Source organism: Eleginops maclovinus, chromosome 4, assembly GCF_036324505.1.
Source record: "Eleginops maclovinus isolate JMC-PN-2008 ecotype Puerto Natales chromosome 4, JC_Emac_rtc_rv5, whole genome shotgun sequence".
NCBI lineage: Eukaryota > Metazoa > Chordata > Actinopteri > Perciformes > Eleginopidae > Eleginops > Eleginops maclovinus.
Genome location: NC_086352.1, coordinates 17,616,859 through 17,636,706, shown reverse-complemented (window position 1 = coordinate 17,636,706; position 19,848 = coordinate 17,616,859). Strand labels below are relative to the sequence as shown.

Below are 19,848 nucleotides of genomic sequence, written 5' to 3'. Positions count from 1 at the left end.
GATAAACAGGAAACTGAACACCAGCCTCAACAAAAATCAGTTTGAGGGTAAACAAGCTTGTCAAACTAAATTAGTTCTTTCATCTTTTATAGACACGGAAACTTCAAATACTGTAAAATGCTCTGTAAATGACAGTGCTCTTTTCACTGTTTTATAAATCACACCTCAGGTTCAGGTGTTTACTTATCTTATGGAAACAGCAACGCACTTCCGAGCTTTAAATAAAAACTGACAGCAACATCCCCGGACAAAAGAAGAGACAAAGGCGACAAACAACAAACAACAGGGCTGTTGATGGCCGGTTTTATCGCGGGGGGGGGGGTTGTACTTCCTGTGCAGTGTGACATGTTTAACACACATTCCTGTCTGGTGATTTGGCTGACCTGTGCACACACAGAATGATCTTCAGACCTGTACAGCTACTGGCCTTTCCTTATTTGGTCATGAGGATGACCTAATGAGTGGATATGATGCACTTGTTCTCTACTAACATTTAGCTGATCAACTGACCTGTGATATATACCTTCCTGTCAGCGTGTAGAGGAACATGTTTTAAGGGTGGAGAAATGATTAACTCAGTCCCTTTCACCATGACGGCTTGCTTATATCTGTTCTGCTACCCAAACGACTCCCTCTTTTATCTTTTTTTGAGGACTGACAACAGACAGATAAATGTACATGATCAGAAGATAAATGGAGTCATTTAAAGTCTATGGTCCTAATACAACCCTCTTCAGTATGCATATGGTTGTTTGCTCGCCAAGACTTAGATGAGAACAATGTTACCAGTGTCATTATTGCAAACTTAATACAAGGCTTATAGCCAGGAGTTGATAACCGTACAGTAGCTTGGCTTGTTCACAAAGAGCTCGGCTAAAACGAAAAAGTAAGTTAAGAAATCTTTCGACTATTAATGAAGGGGATGCATTATATATTTTTTTGCTTCTTAAAATCCAATCTGTACACAAATGGGAAAAGGATAAGTTGTGGTTTTATGTTAACCTTGCATTGTTTAATCATTTTCAGCACTTTTGTTCTCCGCTTGCAGGAAAATAAGACACGCTAACAGGGGATCAGATACTGTTGTGTTTTACTGCTTGTTTTGTTAAGAATTGTCATGTTTATTTCTTGTGTAGCATACATGGAGAAGGCCGAAACTGCATGCTTTTGTGCTGCCGTTAGAAGAATGACAATGAATGATCCATAAAACAGTGCTCAAAAATGCACTAAACTGAATAATGGAAACAGTAGAGTACTGACAGGCCATGGCTGGGATTTGTATCAAGATTCCTTGTTTTGTGTATTCACTGGCTACAAATGCATGACTTCCACATAACCCTGATCACATGTGTATCGTGCGAGTACCCCCCATGTGCATGCTCACAACATTGTCCAAACAAACAGGGGATGGTGTTAATACACTCAGGAAATAAAATCCATTCTGTTTTGAATCACATTCTTCTAATCAAATGTGGATAAAAGAGGGCCAACTTTCCATTACAAATCAGATTTCAGGTGAATTATATTTAATTTAAAAATATATAATTTGCACAATAGCTCATATCAATATTTATGCCAAACTGTCATTTTGAAAGTCTGAGGAAAGCGATAGGTACAATCTCCAAACACCATGAGTCATTATCAATCAGCCATGTTAAATCTTGGACAAAGCACGTATGGCCTTAGCAAATGGTTTACAGTCTTAACTGTAAACATATTGGGCAAACACGGCAACGTGAAACCAGTAAACTGAATCAAATCTTGATCATGCGCTCTTTCCAGCCCATACAAAAGTACAGAAACACTACAGAACAAAGAGAAAACCACATAATCTTTCCTTAGACACATTTAGTGTAGAATTAATCCAAGTTCTTAAAGGCTCACTGCAAAAGTCCCCTGTTGGTAAAAGTCCTATAGTGCTTGTTTTTTATCACCGGATTATTAGCAAAGTAGAACGGAGAACGGATTAAGACTAATGAATGTAAAATATGTCCCACACTTTAGGCTGCTTTTTTAAGTCAACTAAGACCATATGAATAACAATAATGTTCTTTGAGCGTCAGAACTGTCAGATTATAACAACACAAAATGTCTTAACACCAAAGCAGGACTTTATATAGACGTGACAAACTGCAGCAAGGGCTGTGGTGCAGTCAAAGAGTCACAAACAAGTCATGGCCTAAATAAATCGAACTGACTCATGATCACTACTTAGCAGTTTTTTAAAGAGCCATGGACCCACCCAGCTGCTGGAAGAGGAGAGCAACACTTTTGCTTGTGACGGGTAGTGTGTCGTTCAGAGGCGTCTGGATGAGCTGCCGGTCCCCTGCTCCCAGGCTAAACAGCTTCTATAAAGAGAAACAAAAGCAGGAAAGGTCAGTGATGGAAACTGTCTACTGCCATTCAATTCGAATGAGCCAAGCAGCACAGCAACTGAAAGCCATCCATTGAGATTTATAGCCGAGTATACTGTGGCTGTATCACATAAAGAAGGAACATGCTATTCTGTGCACACACTGCAGCTGCAAGAGTTAAAATTAGCTAAATCAAAGAGTTTGCTTGCCATTGAGCGAAGAAAACCTAGATTACATGTTATTTAAATGGTACAACAACCAAAACAAAATTGACTTACACAGAAACATATAATTTTTTTACTTCAAAGTTAGGACAGGAAGATCTTTTTTAGTCACTTTTTTATAAAAACAAACAATCTTTAATTAGGTAATCATAAATTAGTCTTTATCCTCACTTATCCCTATTGCTGGGAAGGTTAAAGTGGCCGGTAGAGACCTTCAGGATGTAGCAAGTAGTAAATGTGAAGTTCCTTAGTCAAGAAAAAAACGAGAGGTATCTGAAGGTCTCCATTCATCCGATTCTTGACATACCGAGGTGTTTAACTAGGTGCTGTTTTGAAAAATGAGTCTGTCCCACTGCTTATTATCTGCCTGAAGCCAGACTCAAGGATCCGCAATCTAAGTGGCATCTTGCTGGGGATCAGGCTAAATTCTTCCCTCTTACAGTACATTAGCCGTCTTTTAAACAAAGTCTGATTTATCGCAGAGTGATGAGGATTTCTCCCAAGTGGCAGTAACTGTACTGTAATAGTCTAATAAAATTAAAACACATTTTAGCTTCGGGTTGCTTTTTTGTGTGGTGTAAGCAAGCAAGTAATCATAGCATTTATAACCTCATCTTCTGACACTTTCCCACCAAAGCTATGTAAATCATTTAAAATATTTTTTCTTTAATCTGTTATAAACTCAATTAAAGGGCTCCGCTGTCCTACTCTAGGCCGAGGTATTTTGCTCCACGCAACGTGATGGAAAAAATTACAAATATGTTTTGGACAAAAATGTCTGCCTGTGGCTGGACATCAATCTCTGGCACCGTCTGAACACGACTTTGTTGATTGGCTGCACGCAGCAAACATAAATCACTTTAGTAGCTGCAACATCGAGCCTCGACTAACAATCACAGCCTCACAGTCAGACAGCACTGACATAAACTGTTCTGTACATCTGACCTTGACCTGTGGCCCCTGCCAGCAGCAGTGAGACTTCTTACCGACTCAGGTACTTTGACATGCTTCGCCTCAGTGAGGACTCACCTGGGATCCACCAGCAACAGGAACCTGGAATGTGAAGAGGTTGGCCACCAGACCCTCTAAAGGGAAGCTCAGGCTATCGATGTGCACGGTGTAGATCAGACCCAAGCACCCCTGCAAGGACAAAACCAAGACATTACAACTGGGAACATACAGAGAATAGGTACTCTTTATATGGCAATACTACAGCTCATGTTTAAACACATGGCCTGTAACATGAAGGTAATGTCTGGCAGCTTTATTCCAAAAGCACCTGCAGAAGAACATAATAACAAAAATAGCAAGGTCGACCCGGAGTCTTCAAAACCTGTGATAGACTGAACCTGGGATGAAAAGATCAGAGGTGCTTATGTCTTATTTACTTTACTGAATCGTGTGCTTACACTTTAGCAAACTCAGGCCTTTTTAGCAGACAGCACAAAGCAAATAAGCGTCATCTCAGAGCTGAAACATGAAAGCCGTGATTTGACAAATATGTAAAGAATTTCTTCTGCACAAGATATAAAACTATTTTTTAATCAAGATTTAATCATATGAGGTCTTATTACCCGGAATATTTCAGGATAATCCAGCCTGGACACGAGAATGAGACTTTTTGGTGCAAACACTTGAGCTGGCTGGATAAGGCCATTCTCCTCTGCTTCTTCATCGTCATCCCCATCAGCCTCAATACTCTTTGATCCCTGAAACATAGAAAAAAAAAGATAAGCTATTTCAGTTGAAGAGTTCAACGCAGTGCCATGGTGTACAGACCATGAATGTACTGTAGAGCATGCCAGCTCTGCTGAGCTCCTGCTTTAGCCTGTGAATACATCATGTGCCTCAAACACATCACAGTGTCCCCCACGCGTCTGGACATTTATTCTTCAAGGAAGATGTGTTCCAACATGATGCTCAGTGGTAATGCATAATACTGAGTAATGTATGCTGAAAGATAGATGATGGATATATGATAGAAAGGTATATCTTTCAGCATACATTACTCAGTACTATGCATTACCACTGAGCACTATGTTGTTCAATGAACCAAGTTGAGTAAATGTTTATGGATGGACAACCAATTCCTAACACTCAATTGACCATTTCACTTGAGGGGTGACTCATGAAAAGAGCTTTAAAAGTAATTGAAAGTATTAATAATATTCAGGATGAAGCTCTTTCAAAAAAAGTCACAGCATCAAACAAAAAACGATTTTCTCCAGAGAGGAAAGACATTATTAAAAGTTGGATTATCATTTATCTAATTTCACCATCTGTCCTTATATAAGACATCCTACTGGTGCCACTAAATGAACCTAGATTTTCTAAAATCTTGATAAGGTTAATACAAGATCTGACAAACAAACAAAATGATGTGAATGGATTTCTTTAAACAAGAGCCAAAAAGAGTTTAGAAGATTAATGTTGGTTCCTCTCCCACAAGCAACACAAAAAACAAATAAAAGCAAAACATCTGAGACACAAGTAACAATACAAAAGAGGCTCAGAATGTTGTGATGATAAGCAAAGATATATCACAACTGTATTTACTGTGGATGTCACATGTCTTAAAACCACCCCTATTGTACATGTACTCTAAAGCTTGCAATCGCTGGAAAAAACGAACAGCAGGAAAGCATGCTGTTAAAGAGAACTGCATTTAGATATATAGCGGTACAATGCCAGCATTATCAGTGCATATTTGACTATAACCATATCAAAGGAACCTTGTAAAGTATTTTTTGCAATGTTATCTACGTCTCCCCAAATCCAGACAGGCTTCTTGTTCGGGAGCCTCGTTCTGGTTATAATAGTCTATGTGGTGGATCCTCAGGCGCTATCAGAGCACTGATACTCTGACCTCCCTGTGCTCATTCCTAATAAAGCCCTTATCACAATCTAGTTTATTTCTCCAGGCAGTAAAAACATGCCATAAGTGCTTCAGTATCTCAGAAACATGGAGTCAGGGATCAAAATATCCCATTCAGGATGGTGGTCAGATTTTAACATTATTCTTAGGATTTGGTTCAATTACTAGACAAAATACATTCCTGTGCTGCCTGTGTGGACTCCCCAGTGCCATACACTCAAACCAGGAGGGTTTATTTTGCAGTAACAACCTGATCTAATAATTAAAACGAGGCTGAAAAAAGTTAAGTTTATGAAATATAAGTCTTCATAACACAGCATTAAAATTACAAAAAGCTGCCACGTGTGTTGGTTAAGTGTGTTTTCGGTAGACACAAACATCTCACAAACTTAAAGATGTCAAATGCTAAAAAGAATAAAATAACCATGACCCAAACACAACTATGTATTTCAAAACACAATACATATTCTCCAGATCATTCACGATGCAATGCACAACTCCAGTGTTAGCTACGGATAAGGACATCCTCTCGTTTTAAAAACCAGGAGAGTGTAATAGCACAAGGTTGTTTACATTAACAAAATGACAAAGTAGAAAATACACCTAACATTGTTAAAAAAAACTGCATATATTTAGTGTTTCTAATTTAGGCTCCTTTCTTTCATTAAATTCTGGAAGACAATTGTCATTCAACATTCAATGTGTTGCAATTTGTTAACAATATAACAGTAAACAAGGACAAACATATTCCCTCTGATGAGACTTTGTGAGGACAGAAAACAGACCAGGGAACAACTTTTCTGATTTCATATTATGTCGTTTTTTAAATTTGGCATTGTGTTATGTACAGTGGAGGAAATAACTATTTGACCCCCTGCCAATTTAGTTTGTTTACCCAATTACAAAGAAATTAACAGTCTGTAATTTTTATGGGAGGTTTATTTTAACAGTGAGAGACACAACATCAAAAAAGAAAATCCACAAATGTACATAAAAAATATAATTGATTTGCATTTAATTATGGGAAATAAGTATTTGATTTCCTTGCAACCAACAAGAATTCTGGCTCCCACGGAGCGGTTAAATAAGTCCTCTTGCTTTAAGAAAGAACTCCTGATGTCAACTCGTTACCTGGATAAAAGACACCTGTCCACAGTCAATAAATCAGATTACAACCTCTCCACCGAGGGAAAGACCAAAGACAGGTCTTGTGATCATGGTGGATATAATATCTAGGGCATCATGGACAAGATTGTAGCCCTGCACAAGGCTGGAATAGGCTACAACACCAGCAGCAAGCAGCTTGGTGAGAAAGAAACAACTGGTTTGATTATTAGAAAATGGAAGAAGCACAAGATGACCATCCATCGCCCTCGGTCTGGGGCTCCACGATCTAAGATCTCGCCTCTTGGGGCATCAATGATCATGAGAAAGGTAAGGGGTCAGCCAATAACTACACAGGAAGGACTTGTTAATGATCTCAGGGCAGCTGGGACCACAGCCATCAAGAAAACTATTGGTAACACACTACGCTGTAATGGATTAAATTCCTGCAGCGCTCCTGCTCAAGAAGGCACACGTACAGGCCGACCGAAGTATGACAAAAAACCTCTGAATGATTCAGAGGAGACTTATGAGAAGGTCATGTGGTCAGATGAGACCAAAATCAAGATCTTTGGCATCAATTTCACATATTTGGAAGAAGAGAAATGCTGCCTATGACCCCAAGAACACCATCCCCAGTATCCAGCATGGAGGTGGAAACATTATGCTTTGGGGGTGTTTCTCTGCTAAGGGGACAGGGCGATTGACCGCATCGAGGGGAGGATGGAGGGGGCCATGTATCGTCAAATATTGGCGGGCTCAGCCAGGACACTGAAAATGGGACATGGACAGTCTTCCAGCATGACAATGACCCAAATCATACGGCCAAGGTAACTAAGGAGTGGCTAAAGAAGAAGCCCATTAATGTGATGGAGGGGCCTAGCCAGTCTCCGGACCTCCATCACATCACAATCTGTGGAGGGAGCTGAAGCTTCCAGTGGCAAAGCATCAGCCTCCAAACCTCAAGGATTTTGAGAGGATCTGCAGAGAGGAGTGGACCAATATCCCTCCTGAGATGTGAGCAAACCTGGTGACCAACTAGAAGAAGCATCTGACCTCTGTGCTGTCCAACAACGCTTTCTCCACCAAGAACTAAGGCATGTTTTGCAAGCAAATTCATTTATATATTTTCTTGTATCAACATTTCTGGATTTTGTTTTTGATATTCTGTCTCTCACTGTGAAAATACACCTACCATAACAATTACAGACTGTTAACTTCTCTGTAAGTTGGTAGACTAACTAAATTGGCAGGGGATCAAATACTTGTACCTCCACTGTATACTAGGTCATTTTTACTTGATGTTCTTAAATCATAATACAATGCCTGGCCAAAAAAATATCACAAGCCTGTGGGGGGCAGTGCTATGATCTGGGGTTGCTGCAGTTGGTCTGGTCTAGGTTCAGCAACGTTACGTGCCCAAAGAATGAGGTCAGCTGACTACCTGAATATACTGAATGACCAGGTTATTCCATCAATGGATTTTTTCTTCCCTGATGGCACGGCATGTTCCAAGATGACAATGCCAGGATCCATCGGGCTCAAATTGTGAAAGAGTGGTTCAGGGAGCATGAGACATTATTTTCACACATGGATTGGCCCCCAGAGTCCAGACCTGAGACTCTTGAGAATCTTTGGGATGTGCTGGAGAAGACTTTGCGCTGTGGTCCGAATCTCCCATCATCATTACAAGATCTTGGCGAAAAATGTATGCAAAACAGAAGTAAATGTTGTGACATTGCAGAAGCTTGTGGAAACAATGCCACAGCGAATGCGTGCCATAATCAAAGCTAAAGGCGGTCCAACGAATATTAGAGTGTGAGACCTTTTTTTTGCCAGGCAGTGTACTTACTGCTTATGTATTGCAACACCAGATTGTCTCCATACACATCAGGCCTAGAGCTGAGGCACTGACCACTGTTGGGCAATGAAATGTTTTTTAGAAGTCCTATCCAAAATACCACATAACATTTACCAACTAAAATATTTTTGGTTAATTTCTTTCTTTGATGAAACATTTAGGTCTAGATTCATTCTCCTCTGACTAATATTGATTGACAAAAAATTGTGCAATCAGAGGAATGTTTGTGTCGTGATTGTCTGAGTCACACAACAAGCCGAGATGGTGAAGTAATGATGAAGGGATCATTATTGATTCTGAAAGTTCAGCAAGAGCGACTCATGCCTCTGAAGGTCGACACATATTTCTTGTAAACAGCTGCATTTCAAATTTATCTTAGAGAAATGTTTTGCTGATCTCACCGGAACGTAATCCGGACTGCCTTTCGTATTCGAAAGGATGTGAAGTCACAGCGGGCAGAGCGACAGAAGTCATATAAGGCCTCTAACAAAGGACAACACAGTGAAACAATTAGCCTGCTATTCTGTGAGCTTTTGGCAAGGAGAGACATTAACGGGATCATTCATAAGTATAAAAATTATCCCATCCAGATAAATGTGTTGTTGTCAATAATTTATAGCATTTCTGAACATTTGTGCCATGACCACTAATGTGAAAACAAAGACAACAATGTTGTATGCATGAGTAAATCAAATGAAAAGCCCCGGAGCGGAGAACGTGCCCTTCCTCTCCTTTATAAACATATCCCTCCGCCAGCTCACAATTTATTAGCAGCCCTTTGTTTTCTACTAATGCATCCAACTTTTGAAGACATCTTACACGCGACTGACATTCCTACAAGTAAAAAAAAAAAATGCCAAAGAACATAAACTGAAAATGGAAAACAGAAAATACCAGCAACCACAACTGAGACATCCTGGAGGGTTCAAAGAACCATTTTGAGAAACACCGGCAGATGTACCTCAGGATTATCATTGTGATAATCTGATAAGGAGCCTCTATTGAGGATGGGGAGCGCGCTGCACACAGTGATGCGATGCACACAGTGATGCGATGCACACAGTGATGCGATGCACACAGTGATGCGATGCACAGCTGTTTAACAAATCGAAATATTTGTGCATACAGGTTTACTACATCAGGATTAATGGATAATGCATGTTGACTCACTGGTTAGCCATGTTCCCTAGCAGGGATCCGTCCTGTGTATAGTTTACACATTATTAGTATGTTTTGGTTGGTTTTCATATGGTTTATTTAAACAGTACTGAAGCAGCTGTACATCAGGGGGACTGGGGACTCCTATGGCTGTTATTATATGTATTATATTGGCCCTGTGATCAACGGAAAACATTGGCACCTGTGAATTCTGCGAGAAGCTATGGTTCCTTGTGATGCTGAAAAGGATTAAGCTATTAAAGAGAATGAACATGAATCAATGCATGACGAAAAGAGCTCAAACCTCTCTGAGACAACAATGTTCAAGAACAGTTCACTTCTAGAAAGTACCCAACCTTTGAATGAGCCGTTTTGTGTGTGTGTGTGTGTGTGTGTGTGTGTGTGTGTGTGTGTGTGTGTGTGTGTGTGTGTGTGTGTGTGTGTGTGTGTGTGTGTGTGTGTGTGTGTGTGTGTGTGTGTGTGTGTGTGTGTGTGTGTGTGTGTGTGTGTGTCACAGTCTTACCTGCAGATTGACCTCAGCCTCATAGAAAGTGAGGCAGGAGCAGTAGTGTCGGTCTGAGTCGATATCTGTCAGCACAACGGTGAAAAAGGTGGGGGCCTTTCTGTCCCTCGACGGCCTCCAACCTCCAGGCTGGCAGAACTGAAAAGATTTAAACAAAATACGCATTACAATATCATTCAGGGCAATTCACAAAACAAACTCTGGTGTTACTGTGACTTAAACTCAAAACATTTCCATTGTGATGGTCAAAGATTTTAATTGTTAAAAGCCTAGTGGTTTGTTATGTCCCCAGAGACGTTCTGCTGGTAACACTTTCAAACCTTAAATGGAAAAGGTTATCATCAGCACATTACTGTAACTGGTCAATCCTAATGCCCCCGTAGAGAGCGTAGACAGGATGTCCTGTTTCATGGCAGCAATTACGACTGGTCATTGGAGCAGGAAGTGAAATGTTCAGTATTTATTTTCCTTGAAAGTCACCAGCGGAGGTGCCAGGACAAACTGCCTGAGCTCATTAACGGTGGGATCATAAAGGGAAAACCTCTAAAATGAGACGGAAAAAGAAACTGGATTAAAGCTACATACCAGCTGATTACACTTTGGTACAGGAGATTAAATACAGGTTAACTGAGAGGAACAACAAAGTAATATTTATCCTGCTGAATTGGATTTGAATTAAACCTAAGCAAACGTTTTTATGTTACCCAATATCAAAAAATTGCCTCAAGGAGCTTTACAATCTGTAAGTACAGACAGTACCAATAGACAAACCATATGTATAGTATAGACAAACCAAATGAGTATAGACAAACCAAACGATAATGAATACATACAGGGCACATTGTGTTTATTGCCCATTCAATTCGAATTATCTGAAATAAAGATTCACTTTAATAGGCCGAACTTTGACAAATGAGAGAGGCGGACTTTATTTATTTCTTACTATTATGATTTTGCACAACTTCGATCATCCAAAACCTTCCTGGTAAAACATGTTATTAATGTTTCCGAGCACTGTTTGTTGAGAAACCAAGAAGTACACAAATCGACAATAATGATGCATTACAAACTGAGCCATTTTTAGCAAACTGTGGGCACTTAAACTCAGACAGATTGTTACCAAAAGAAAAAGCATGTCTAACGAGTGAAAAGTCTCAAAGGACCAGCGTGAGTCATGATAATCAATCCTGACACAACATCTGCATTTGTGGAAAAAAACAACAGCTGATATAATGTTCTGTTACACATGTAGTTTATCAATAAATAGCTGTTATAGTTTCACAAATATGTCCTAATCCAAAACCAGAACAAAACATGTTTTCCTATAAATATTTGACTTTAAAAGCCACTAATAAAATAGACCTCTGTGGATGGGTTTATAACAAAGAAAGAAAATATCAAGTGTGATAAATGAATAAGTTATTATTTAGCTGGGAGACAAAACACTGGCGGCTGGTGGGCATTTGGTGAGAGGGATGAGTGTTTGTGTCTCGTCTTGTTCTGTTTTTGCTGGAGGCCCAACTGAGCTATAGCTCTGAAAACAGTTTTCAAACTGCTCCTCTGGGGTTACTCAGGGGATCACTGGACACATGGAGGAAGAGAGGAGACTAGGTGAGGGCAAAAACAGATGGATTGATGGACAGATGTAGAAGAAGAGAAAGAAGAGAGAGGGAATAATGAATGTAAGAGGAAAAGATGAAGGTGGGGGGGGGGTGATTTGTTCAACCTGGTGGTTCGGGCCAGGATGCCCCATATTCCAGCAGACACAATAGCTTGCAGGAAATCTGTTAAACGTGCTTCGTACAGGACTCAAGGACGAGTGTAGACAACCGTGATCCTGTCCCAAACTATTCCAACTATGCCATTCATTGTTGTCAAAAAAGAGATAAACAACTTTGGGCCTGCATACCCCTGAGGATCACGGGGGATATAACATCCTGTATGTGTGTAAGTTGTTTTTCTATGTGTGTATGCACATGGGGGTTCAATTAATTGACTTACCCAATATTAAATCAGTGTTTCCTTTAAGCGGCTGTCTCGCCTGTAGGTCTGCAGAGAAACACTTGAGGGCTGGCGCAGGTTTAAAGACACTTCAGTGTTTAGTAAAGTTCACTTTATTCCGGGACCTTTCCATCCAGGCAGACTTCTGACGTCGTTTTACACACAACTTATGCCTGTCTAACAAAAATATTAATGATTGTCTCGCTTTAACATTCTAGCCAGATCTAATAAGGACAAAATATATCCTTTTGCAACATAATCTGCACAAAAGTGTTTATTGATGTATTCAGTTTACTTGTGAATAAACTATTTGAAAGAGGTTTCTTGACTATAACCTTTGCAAAAGCAGGGAAACCTCTGCAGCTCTTTGCAAATGTTGTTTATCATGTTGAATGTTACTGTGCGCCACCACGTGTAAACAGAGAAAATAAGCTTATGCTATTTGTTTAAACATCGAACGTGAAAAATTGTCATTTGCAATTCAGTCCAACACAGAATTTAGAGTGAATATAAACACATGACTAGTCCTAGGAGTCAGAATGGATAAAGATGTGATGTTTTAGATTTAGTTTTAGCAATTCCAACAAAAATGTGAATACCAGTGGCAGAAACAAGCTGTATTGTACATCCAGCTGTAACATGACAGAAACCCACTGTGGTGCAACAGGTGCAAAGGTCAACACGTAAGAAACATAGCGTTTATACAGGACACACACACACACACACACACACACACACACACACACACACACACACACACACACACACACACACACACACACACACACACACACACACACACACACACACACACACACACACACACACACACACACACACACACACACACACACACACACACACACACACACACACACACACACACACACACACACGAGAGAGAGAGAGAGAGAGAGAGAAAGGGCATCTCCTGTTCCCAAAAAAGATTGTAGTCAAGTGACAAAGGAACTCTGGGACACACTCGCTATATTAATGTTAGACGTGAGAAAACCCTCTGCATCCCATCATGTGCTGCACCCTGGTATGACTGACTCCCAACCAACTGCACTATTCACCTCCTCAGCCAGTGACACTGGATCTGCAGCCTGACCTGCTGAGCATCGTCGCAGCAGAAGCGCAGCACCAATAAAAAGAAAAGAAACAATTCCACATACAGAGGCTTTGCCTGATAGGGACAGGCCTGCATTCTTACCCCGTGACGAGAGATTAATGCCCGGTCACGCTGCCGCAGGCCAGATATAACTGGAGCTGCATTACCGAAGATGACTCAGGAGAAAAAGACAGACAGAGTCTTTAATGTCAACTTGTGTTTATGTTGTTTTATGCAGCTAAAACATGACTGGAAACAGGGTTCCTGTGTTTTTATTATGACCTAAACCTTAAAGTCCAGTACTTACGGAATGCAAACAGACTTTGAAAGATCATAAAAACTTTAAAGAGTTCCCGCTACCACAATTGAGCTCAATCCCGCAAATCCTTTTGGAGAGGAGCTTACTTAATAATTTGGTTGGGTTACAAACACCAATTAAATCAGCCACAAAGCTGTTCCATGTTTTCGTTCCACAGCAATAAAATGTGCGTAGACTTTTTCTCAGTTCTGAGCATCAGCAAGAATTATCTACACTGAAGGACAGAAAAACAGAACTCTATCCACACTCTCCTGAATACAATGTAGAACCTTCTGTTTGAGAAATGTTCAGGAAATAAATAAGATACCAAACAAAACACAAACATAAATAAAAAGACAATCTCAAATTTGAAAGCATATGGAAATAAAAGGAACACAAGTGAAAAAACAATCTAAATCCACCTATAATCTTCTAAACGTATAGACAATAATAGTGACCTTTAGAAGAAAACATGGAGCAACTGATGAGGGCAAAAACAATGTGGTTTGGAAAACTTTGTGCAGTACACGTCAATCTTGCTCTTCGCTCTTCCTTGTCCCCATTCATGTGGAAAAGACGCATGCCAGGAAGACAACACAATGACGGAGAGTGACGAGCGAGGTGTCAGGGAGCAGAGAGGAACCGGCCAGGGGGGAGAAGGTCAATTGTGTGCTGCCTGCCCAGAGCTCCTGCTTTATCAGGTCTGCAGGATGAGCGGCGGACAAAACAACCAGAGACGGCCGTCCAGTGGAGCGGTTTGGCGCACAAACACCCCCCCCCCCCCCGACCTCCTCCTCTCAACCATCTCAAGGTCAATGTGATGAATACAAGAAACTGTCAACAAAATGACCATAATAGCGCTCTAATCCAAATAACTTTGTACCGAGTCAAATCATAGCTCCGTCACTCGGCACTCCGCTGAGGTGAAATCTCCCCTTAACTCCCATTCCTCAACACCGCTTCCCCACTGTCACCAACACTCCTGGTTCCCGTTTGCTGATCTGTTATGCAATACCCGGTGCATATGGTTCATTTTAGAGATAGATATTTTTAGATGACTATGATAAATCACAGTCATTTTTAAAAAAAAAGTCTAGTGAAACAGGAACGGATTGAAAAATTGCAAACTTCCCTATTCAAGACTTTTGAGCCTCATAAATGCCACATGTGTAGGAAATGTAACACCTGAAAAACATACTACAAGATGTATTTTTAGTTCAAACGTGAAAAGGTTTGTTTTTTTTGTCACGAAAAGTCAAGATACAAACTGAAAAGGACAACGCTCCCGAACCCCCAACATCTCTCAGGAGGATTTGTTCACCCCAGGGCAAATACTTGGGTTTATTTCAAAACACAGCATAGATTAAAAACATACGGACAGTTCGCCACATGCAACTTGCATAACAGATAAAGAGCATAAAGAGGCAAATACAAAGGACCCTCCAGAGAATCGGACATTCCTTTGCTAAAATCAATCCTGTCACATTGATTCTCTCAGATTTGGACCTGAAATTAGACCCAGTGTCAATGTGATGTTCACAGCTGTCATGAAGCTCCCAAACATTCAATTGACTTTATTATGTGTCTGAATAACCGTTCAGGAAAGGATCTGCTGTGAAATGATTATCAAAATTCCCTTTAAGAATCCAAGGAAAAGTCCATGGATTTTCCCCGGACTGTTTGAAACAGGTTGCTTGAGGTAACACTGATATTAAAAACACTTGTGTATAATAAAAACAAGCCAAATCCAATAACTTCTCTGAAATGCGTTGTAATATAAACTGTGTCAAGATAATGGCATTACGGAAACACAATCAATGACTTGTGCTTAAGAAGGACAAGGTCTGTCATGTACTGTATGAACTTGCCTGCTTATATAACTGTGTTAATCATAGCCTGAGAGTTGACCCACAACACTTTAAAAAATTGTTATGACAAAGTATTAACTACAGAGTTTCACAATTCATGTGAGGTGTGTTATATTAAACAGAAATCTGGCAAGAAGGCGAGGTAGGCTTTGCAAAGTGGGCCATTATGAATGTAGCTAAAGTATTGGTAGATAGGTGACAATGACAACTGAGAACAACACGTCATGTTGCACGAGGACAAACATGCCTTTCAAGATCTTACAACGTGCCAAGTGGAATAAAATGTTCAAGCAAGTGGCCGAAGCGATGTAATAGAATAACAGACCGTGTACTCTTTCTCCACACACGGAGACTTTGAGCAGAACTGGTAATCCGCCCCAACAGCACCAGTTTATAAAGACATATATTAGTAAATAAAACAATCAATGCTTTGTCTTCGTTTAAAATGGTGACGTCAAGAATACACACCTATATAACAACCTCATTAGATAATAAAATTCATTCTTATGTAGGATAAACGGCAAGCAAATTGAGGTGGTAATGAATCAAATGGTACAATTACCCCTTAGAGAAACTTGTAAAATTGACCCTTAATAATATTATCGTACCATTCGATATCTTTGTCTGTGCTTGTGCCTCTCCTAATAACTACGTTTTTGACAAGGCGATGAGCTCTGACTGCTTTAAGTGTGCCCTTTTGCACTACAATAAGTACCATGACGCCTCCCCGGGACCTGCTGTAGGGTCACATCTGGCCTCCAACCCTAGACACCCTGCAGCTAGACCTTCACCTGCTTCTGCATGTCTGTGGCGCTGTACTCATGCAGTAAAGAGAACAATGAGAGGCACCTAGCGCTGTGTGCAGACTGAATGCAGTGCAGGTCAGACTCTTGGGGGGTTAGCAGCATTCCTGTCTGCTACAGTGAATCTATAAACACAGGGGGCTTCAGCCAGAAATTGTTTGATTTTACACATTGGCATTAAATACAGCTTTATTAAGTTGCATTATAATCTGAGGGGTCCAAGTTATTTTTAATGCAGTATTCTGGTTGTGGAAAGGAATGGAATTCTGAATCCTTTTTTTATTGTCACACATTTACACAGCACTGGGAAATTTAGACTCTGCATTTAACACATCCTAACAGCAGTGGGTAGCTTTAAAATATACAGTGCTCTAGGTGCAGTGTGGCGGTCCAGTGCCTTTCTCAAAGGCCCCGTCAGCAGTGCCCAGGAGAGGAAATTTCCACCCTTCATTTAACTCAATACAATATTAAAAGCTAGTCCTTGGTCTGTTTGGGGACTTGAACATCACTACAGGCTGAGCTCCAGCCATTGTTTTATTTATCTTTTACCACATTGTGACAGCTTTCTCTAATTTGTATCAGCTGACGGAAAGTAAACATGGTTGTTTTGTTCATCTATTCTATGAAAAGTAAACACATTTCTGAGCACATGGCGTGAAAAATGAACAAGGTAAACAGCTTTGTCCTGAGGTCGTAGATCAGTACAAAGGCATCAGACTGCTGAGCCCCGGCCTTTAGAGAACAGTCAGATAATAACTGATAATAACCTGGCTGTGCAACAGGTGCTTCCTCCACCATGTTTGGGGGCCCTTGATCAGTTACAGTATTCAGTGCTGGTTTCAGTATCACTTCTGCCCTTAATAAGCTCAGTTCAAACCACAATTAGCTTTGTTCCTCTACTGCATAAAGGGTAATGCAGTGTGAGGAGTAAATGTTGGTATGTGCAGTACGTGTCACTGTGTCGAGTGTGTGTTAATGCAGAGGAACACCCTGACCTAAAGCTTCACAGCCATAACTCTCAAACTATTTTCTGTGACGAGACACTTTGTTTGCAACTTGTAGGGCTTGTGTGGGCCACTACATTTCTCTTATTTGTCAGGGGCTCTATGGTAACACTGCTTGTCCTTAAAAAAGAGAAGTGGTTACTTATACTTTCAATGGTTCCTTCTCAACAGTTATTTCTAACAAATGAACACAGATTCACATCACATTTAAATCTGTAACTGGTTGGCTCACTATGTTTTTGCAATATTTAATTTTAAATATACACATACATTTGTTTCTTTAGAGGTAAATAATGTAAGACACCACAGAGCCTCCTCAAAAAAAAAACAACAGGGTTTGACAAGTAACCAACACTGCCATCTGAAGAGCTTACTTTTATGGGTAAAAATGTCAATGGATTACAGAAATGTAATGTATAACAGCATGAAAGAAATATGCTGTCAGTGGCTTCAAGAAATCAGGTTATTTCCAAACTTCAAACACTCATGTCAATAAAGTACTTATTGTCAGGTGAAGATTAGCAGGTTCAGCATTCTGTAGTTCAGACCATATTTCGTGAATGCCAACATAAAAGAAAACGATTCCATTTGAGATTTATGTTGGTGTAAGAATCCAAGTTATGACCGGCCCTGGTGTTATCAGCAGTCAGTCACTCTCTATAAGAAATAGTAACCTTCACCAGTAGCCGGTTAGAGGGATGTTTGGAAGCAGCCAGCTCTCTAGATGGGAGGAAGGAAATGTACAGCAGAGCAAGGGCATCCCAAAACTTTGCTCTTGGACGTGCTCCCATGACTGCTGGCAAAGGTTCACAACTCGAGTTTTTGCATAACTCCTGGATGGCCACATCATAACTTATCACTTGTCATTGCACCTTTAGTGTTTAGTTTGTTTGTACTCTCAAGACTTTGGAAAACAGGAAATAACATCGTGTGTGTATATGAGAGAATAACAAAGGAAAAACACTTAATCCCCCCCCCCCCAAAAAAAAATGTCATATATAAACAACAAACCCTGAACAAAAAAAGCTTCTAATGTACTACATTTAAAAGTTTGAATATGTACATTCTCCAAGTTAGTGAGGCTTCAATTCATCCTGTGAATTCCCATTTCCTGGTGAGCTCACAGTGCTTTTCAGTATGGAAAGTCCTGCTGGCTTGATATCTCCAGCTTTTGTTTCTTGATGTGTTTAGCCCCACTGGCACACGAAGCATTGATTACTCATGTGTGGATCTTCCTGACAAACACATGATCACATTCTCCACCCCCCAGGCTGGGACAGCATCCTGCAGGAATGCACTGTTTAGATTTTCCCTCATAGTTTAACAAACATCATAAGAACGACGTGCAGTGTGACATGTCAAGTCATGGTCATTTGAGTCAATCCATCAAGTGATATAATAAGGCTACATTCTTTCATCTGTTTGTGGTTTGGCCCAGAGCCTCGCACTCAGTAACCAAGGCTGCTGATTATGAGCAATGCAGTTAAGCTTTGTCATGATTTGCTTTTTCAACCTGCTCAGATAACAAGGCCAGTTGAATGACTCCTCGCAGCAATAAGTGTTATTCTTTCTCAAGTGAACTGAAACTGACCGAGGTCCCGAGGTTCAGGTCATACTGGAGCCCTGAAATATTCTTGTTTTGAGACAATATGTCTTGAAAACATTCCTAATTAAATTTTCGGCCGTCACATTGACTACCTCCATGACACCAACGGTTTACACATTTTCTAAATAACTCGGAACTCCTTCCCGGAAGTGCTCAGCCACGTTCCACATTACAGCAGGGATTTGGGGGAAACTGGAAGAGTTCAAGAAGTCACATTTCTAGACAAGAGAAATGACACATATGTTTAGAGTCTGGTCAAGTCAGGTCAAATTCCTTCATCAGAGGAAGTTGGGCCCCAAGGAGACATTTTTGAAAAATAACTATTTGGTCAGAAACAAGTATAATACATGTCAGACGTTAAAATGATAGTATATGAAACTGAATGCATTTACTGAATGAACTGCAGGAAAACAATACCTGCTACAAACAGAGCGATTCTTTTAACTATCCTCGGATTAGCATACTGCACATGTGATTTATATCTACCTGTTGCGTTTGATTGAATGGTTAAGGGGTGTTTCCATTGCTGTTCAAAAGTTTGAAATGGAAGAAGCAATTAACAAAAAAGCTAACAGATTTCCACAGGAAATAGCATAAAAAACACAGAACTTTCACATTGACATGACATTAGTTTTGTTACTTTTCAAATGCCCAGGGGATTAAATGGATAATTACGCTTGGAAATCATATAAAAAAGTGATAATTATAACTCGGGTGTAGCCCACTGCTAACTGACTGGCTACACAACCAAAATAGGAAAAGGGAACAGGAAGAAACAGGAAACACAATAAGTAACTAAACGAAAAGTAGCCTTTGGTTTTCCTTTTTTTTTAACAGTATCAACGCATTTTTGACAAAGACATATCCCTATAAAAATGATAGATTGTACCCATGTTGTCAGTCTGGTTTTGGAAAATTGTTTTAGAAACTTGATTTGGGTTAACCACTGACCACCATCTTGGCAGTTGTTGATGTCAGACAATTTAAATTTGGGTGAAAAGCGTTTCAGTTGAGCTCTGGACAGATGAGTGTCTTAGTTTGACAGACTGAATCACTCA

At 40.2% G+C, this 19,848-nt stretch overlaps 1 protein-coding gene across 2 annotated transcripts in view; it reads right to left on the bottom strand.

Annotated features, from left to right (window-relative positions):
- sbf2 (SET binding factor 2) overlaps positions 1-19,848 on the bottom strand; it is an 86,371-nt gene that overhangs the window by 42,857 nt on the left and 23,666 nt on the right. For both annotated transcript variants that reach the window (XM_063881457.1, XM_063881459.1), the window contains exons 3-6: positions 10,100-10,237; positions 4,153-4,287; positions 3,608-3,718; positions 2,243-2,348 (exon numbers count right to left, since the gene is read on the bottom strand). In XM_063881457.1, the coding sequence (XP_063737527.1) occupies positions 2,243-2,348; positions 3,608-3,718; positions 4,153-4,287; positions 10,100-10,237 (490 nt within the window). The remainder of the gene's footprint in view (positions 1-2,242; positions 2,349-3,607; positions 3,719-4,152; positions 4,288-10,099; positions 10,238-19,848) is intronic.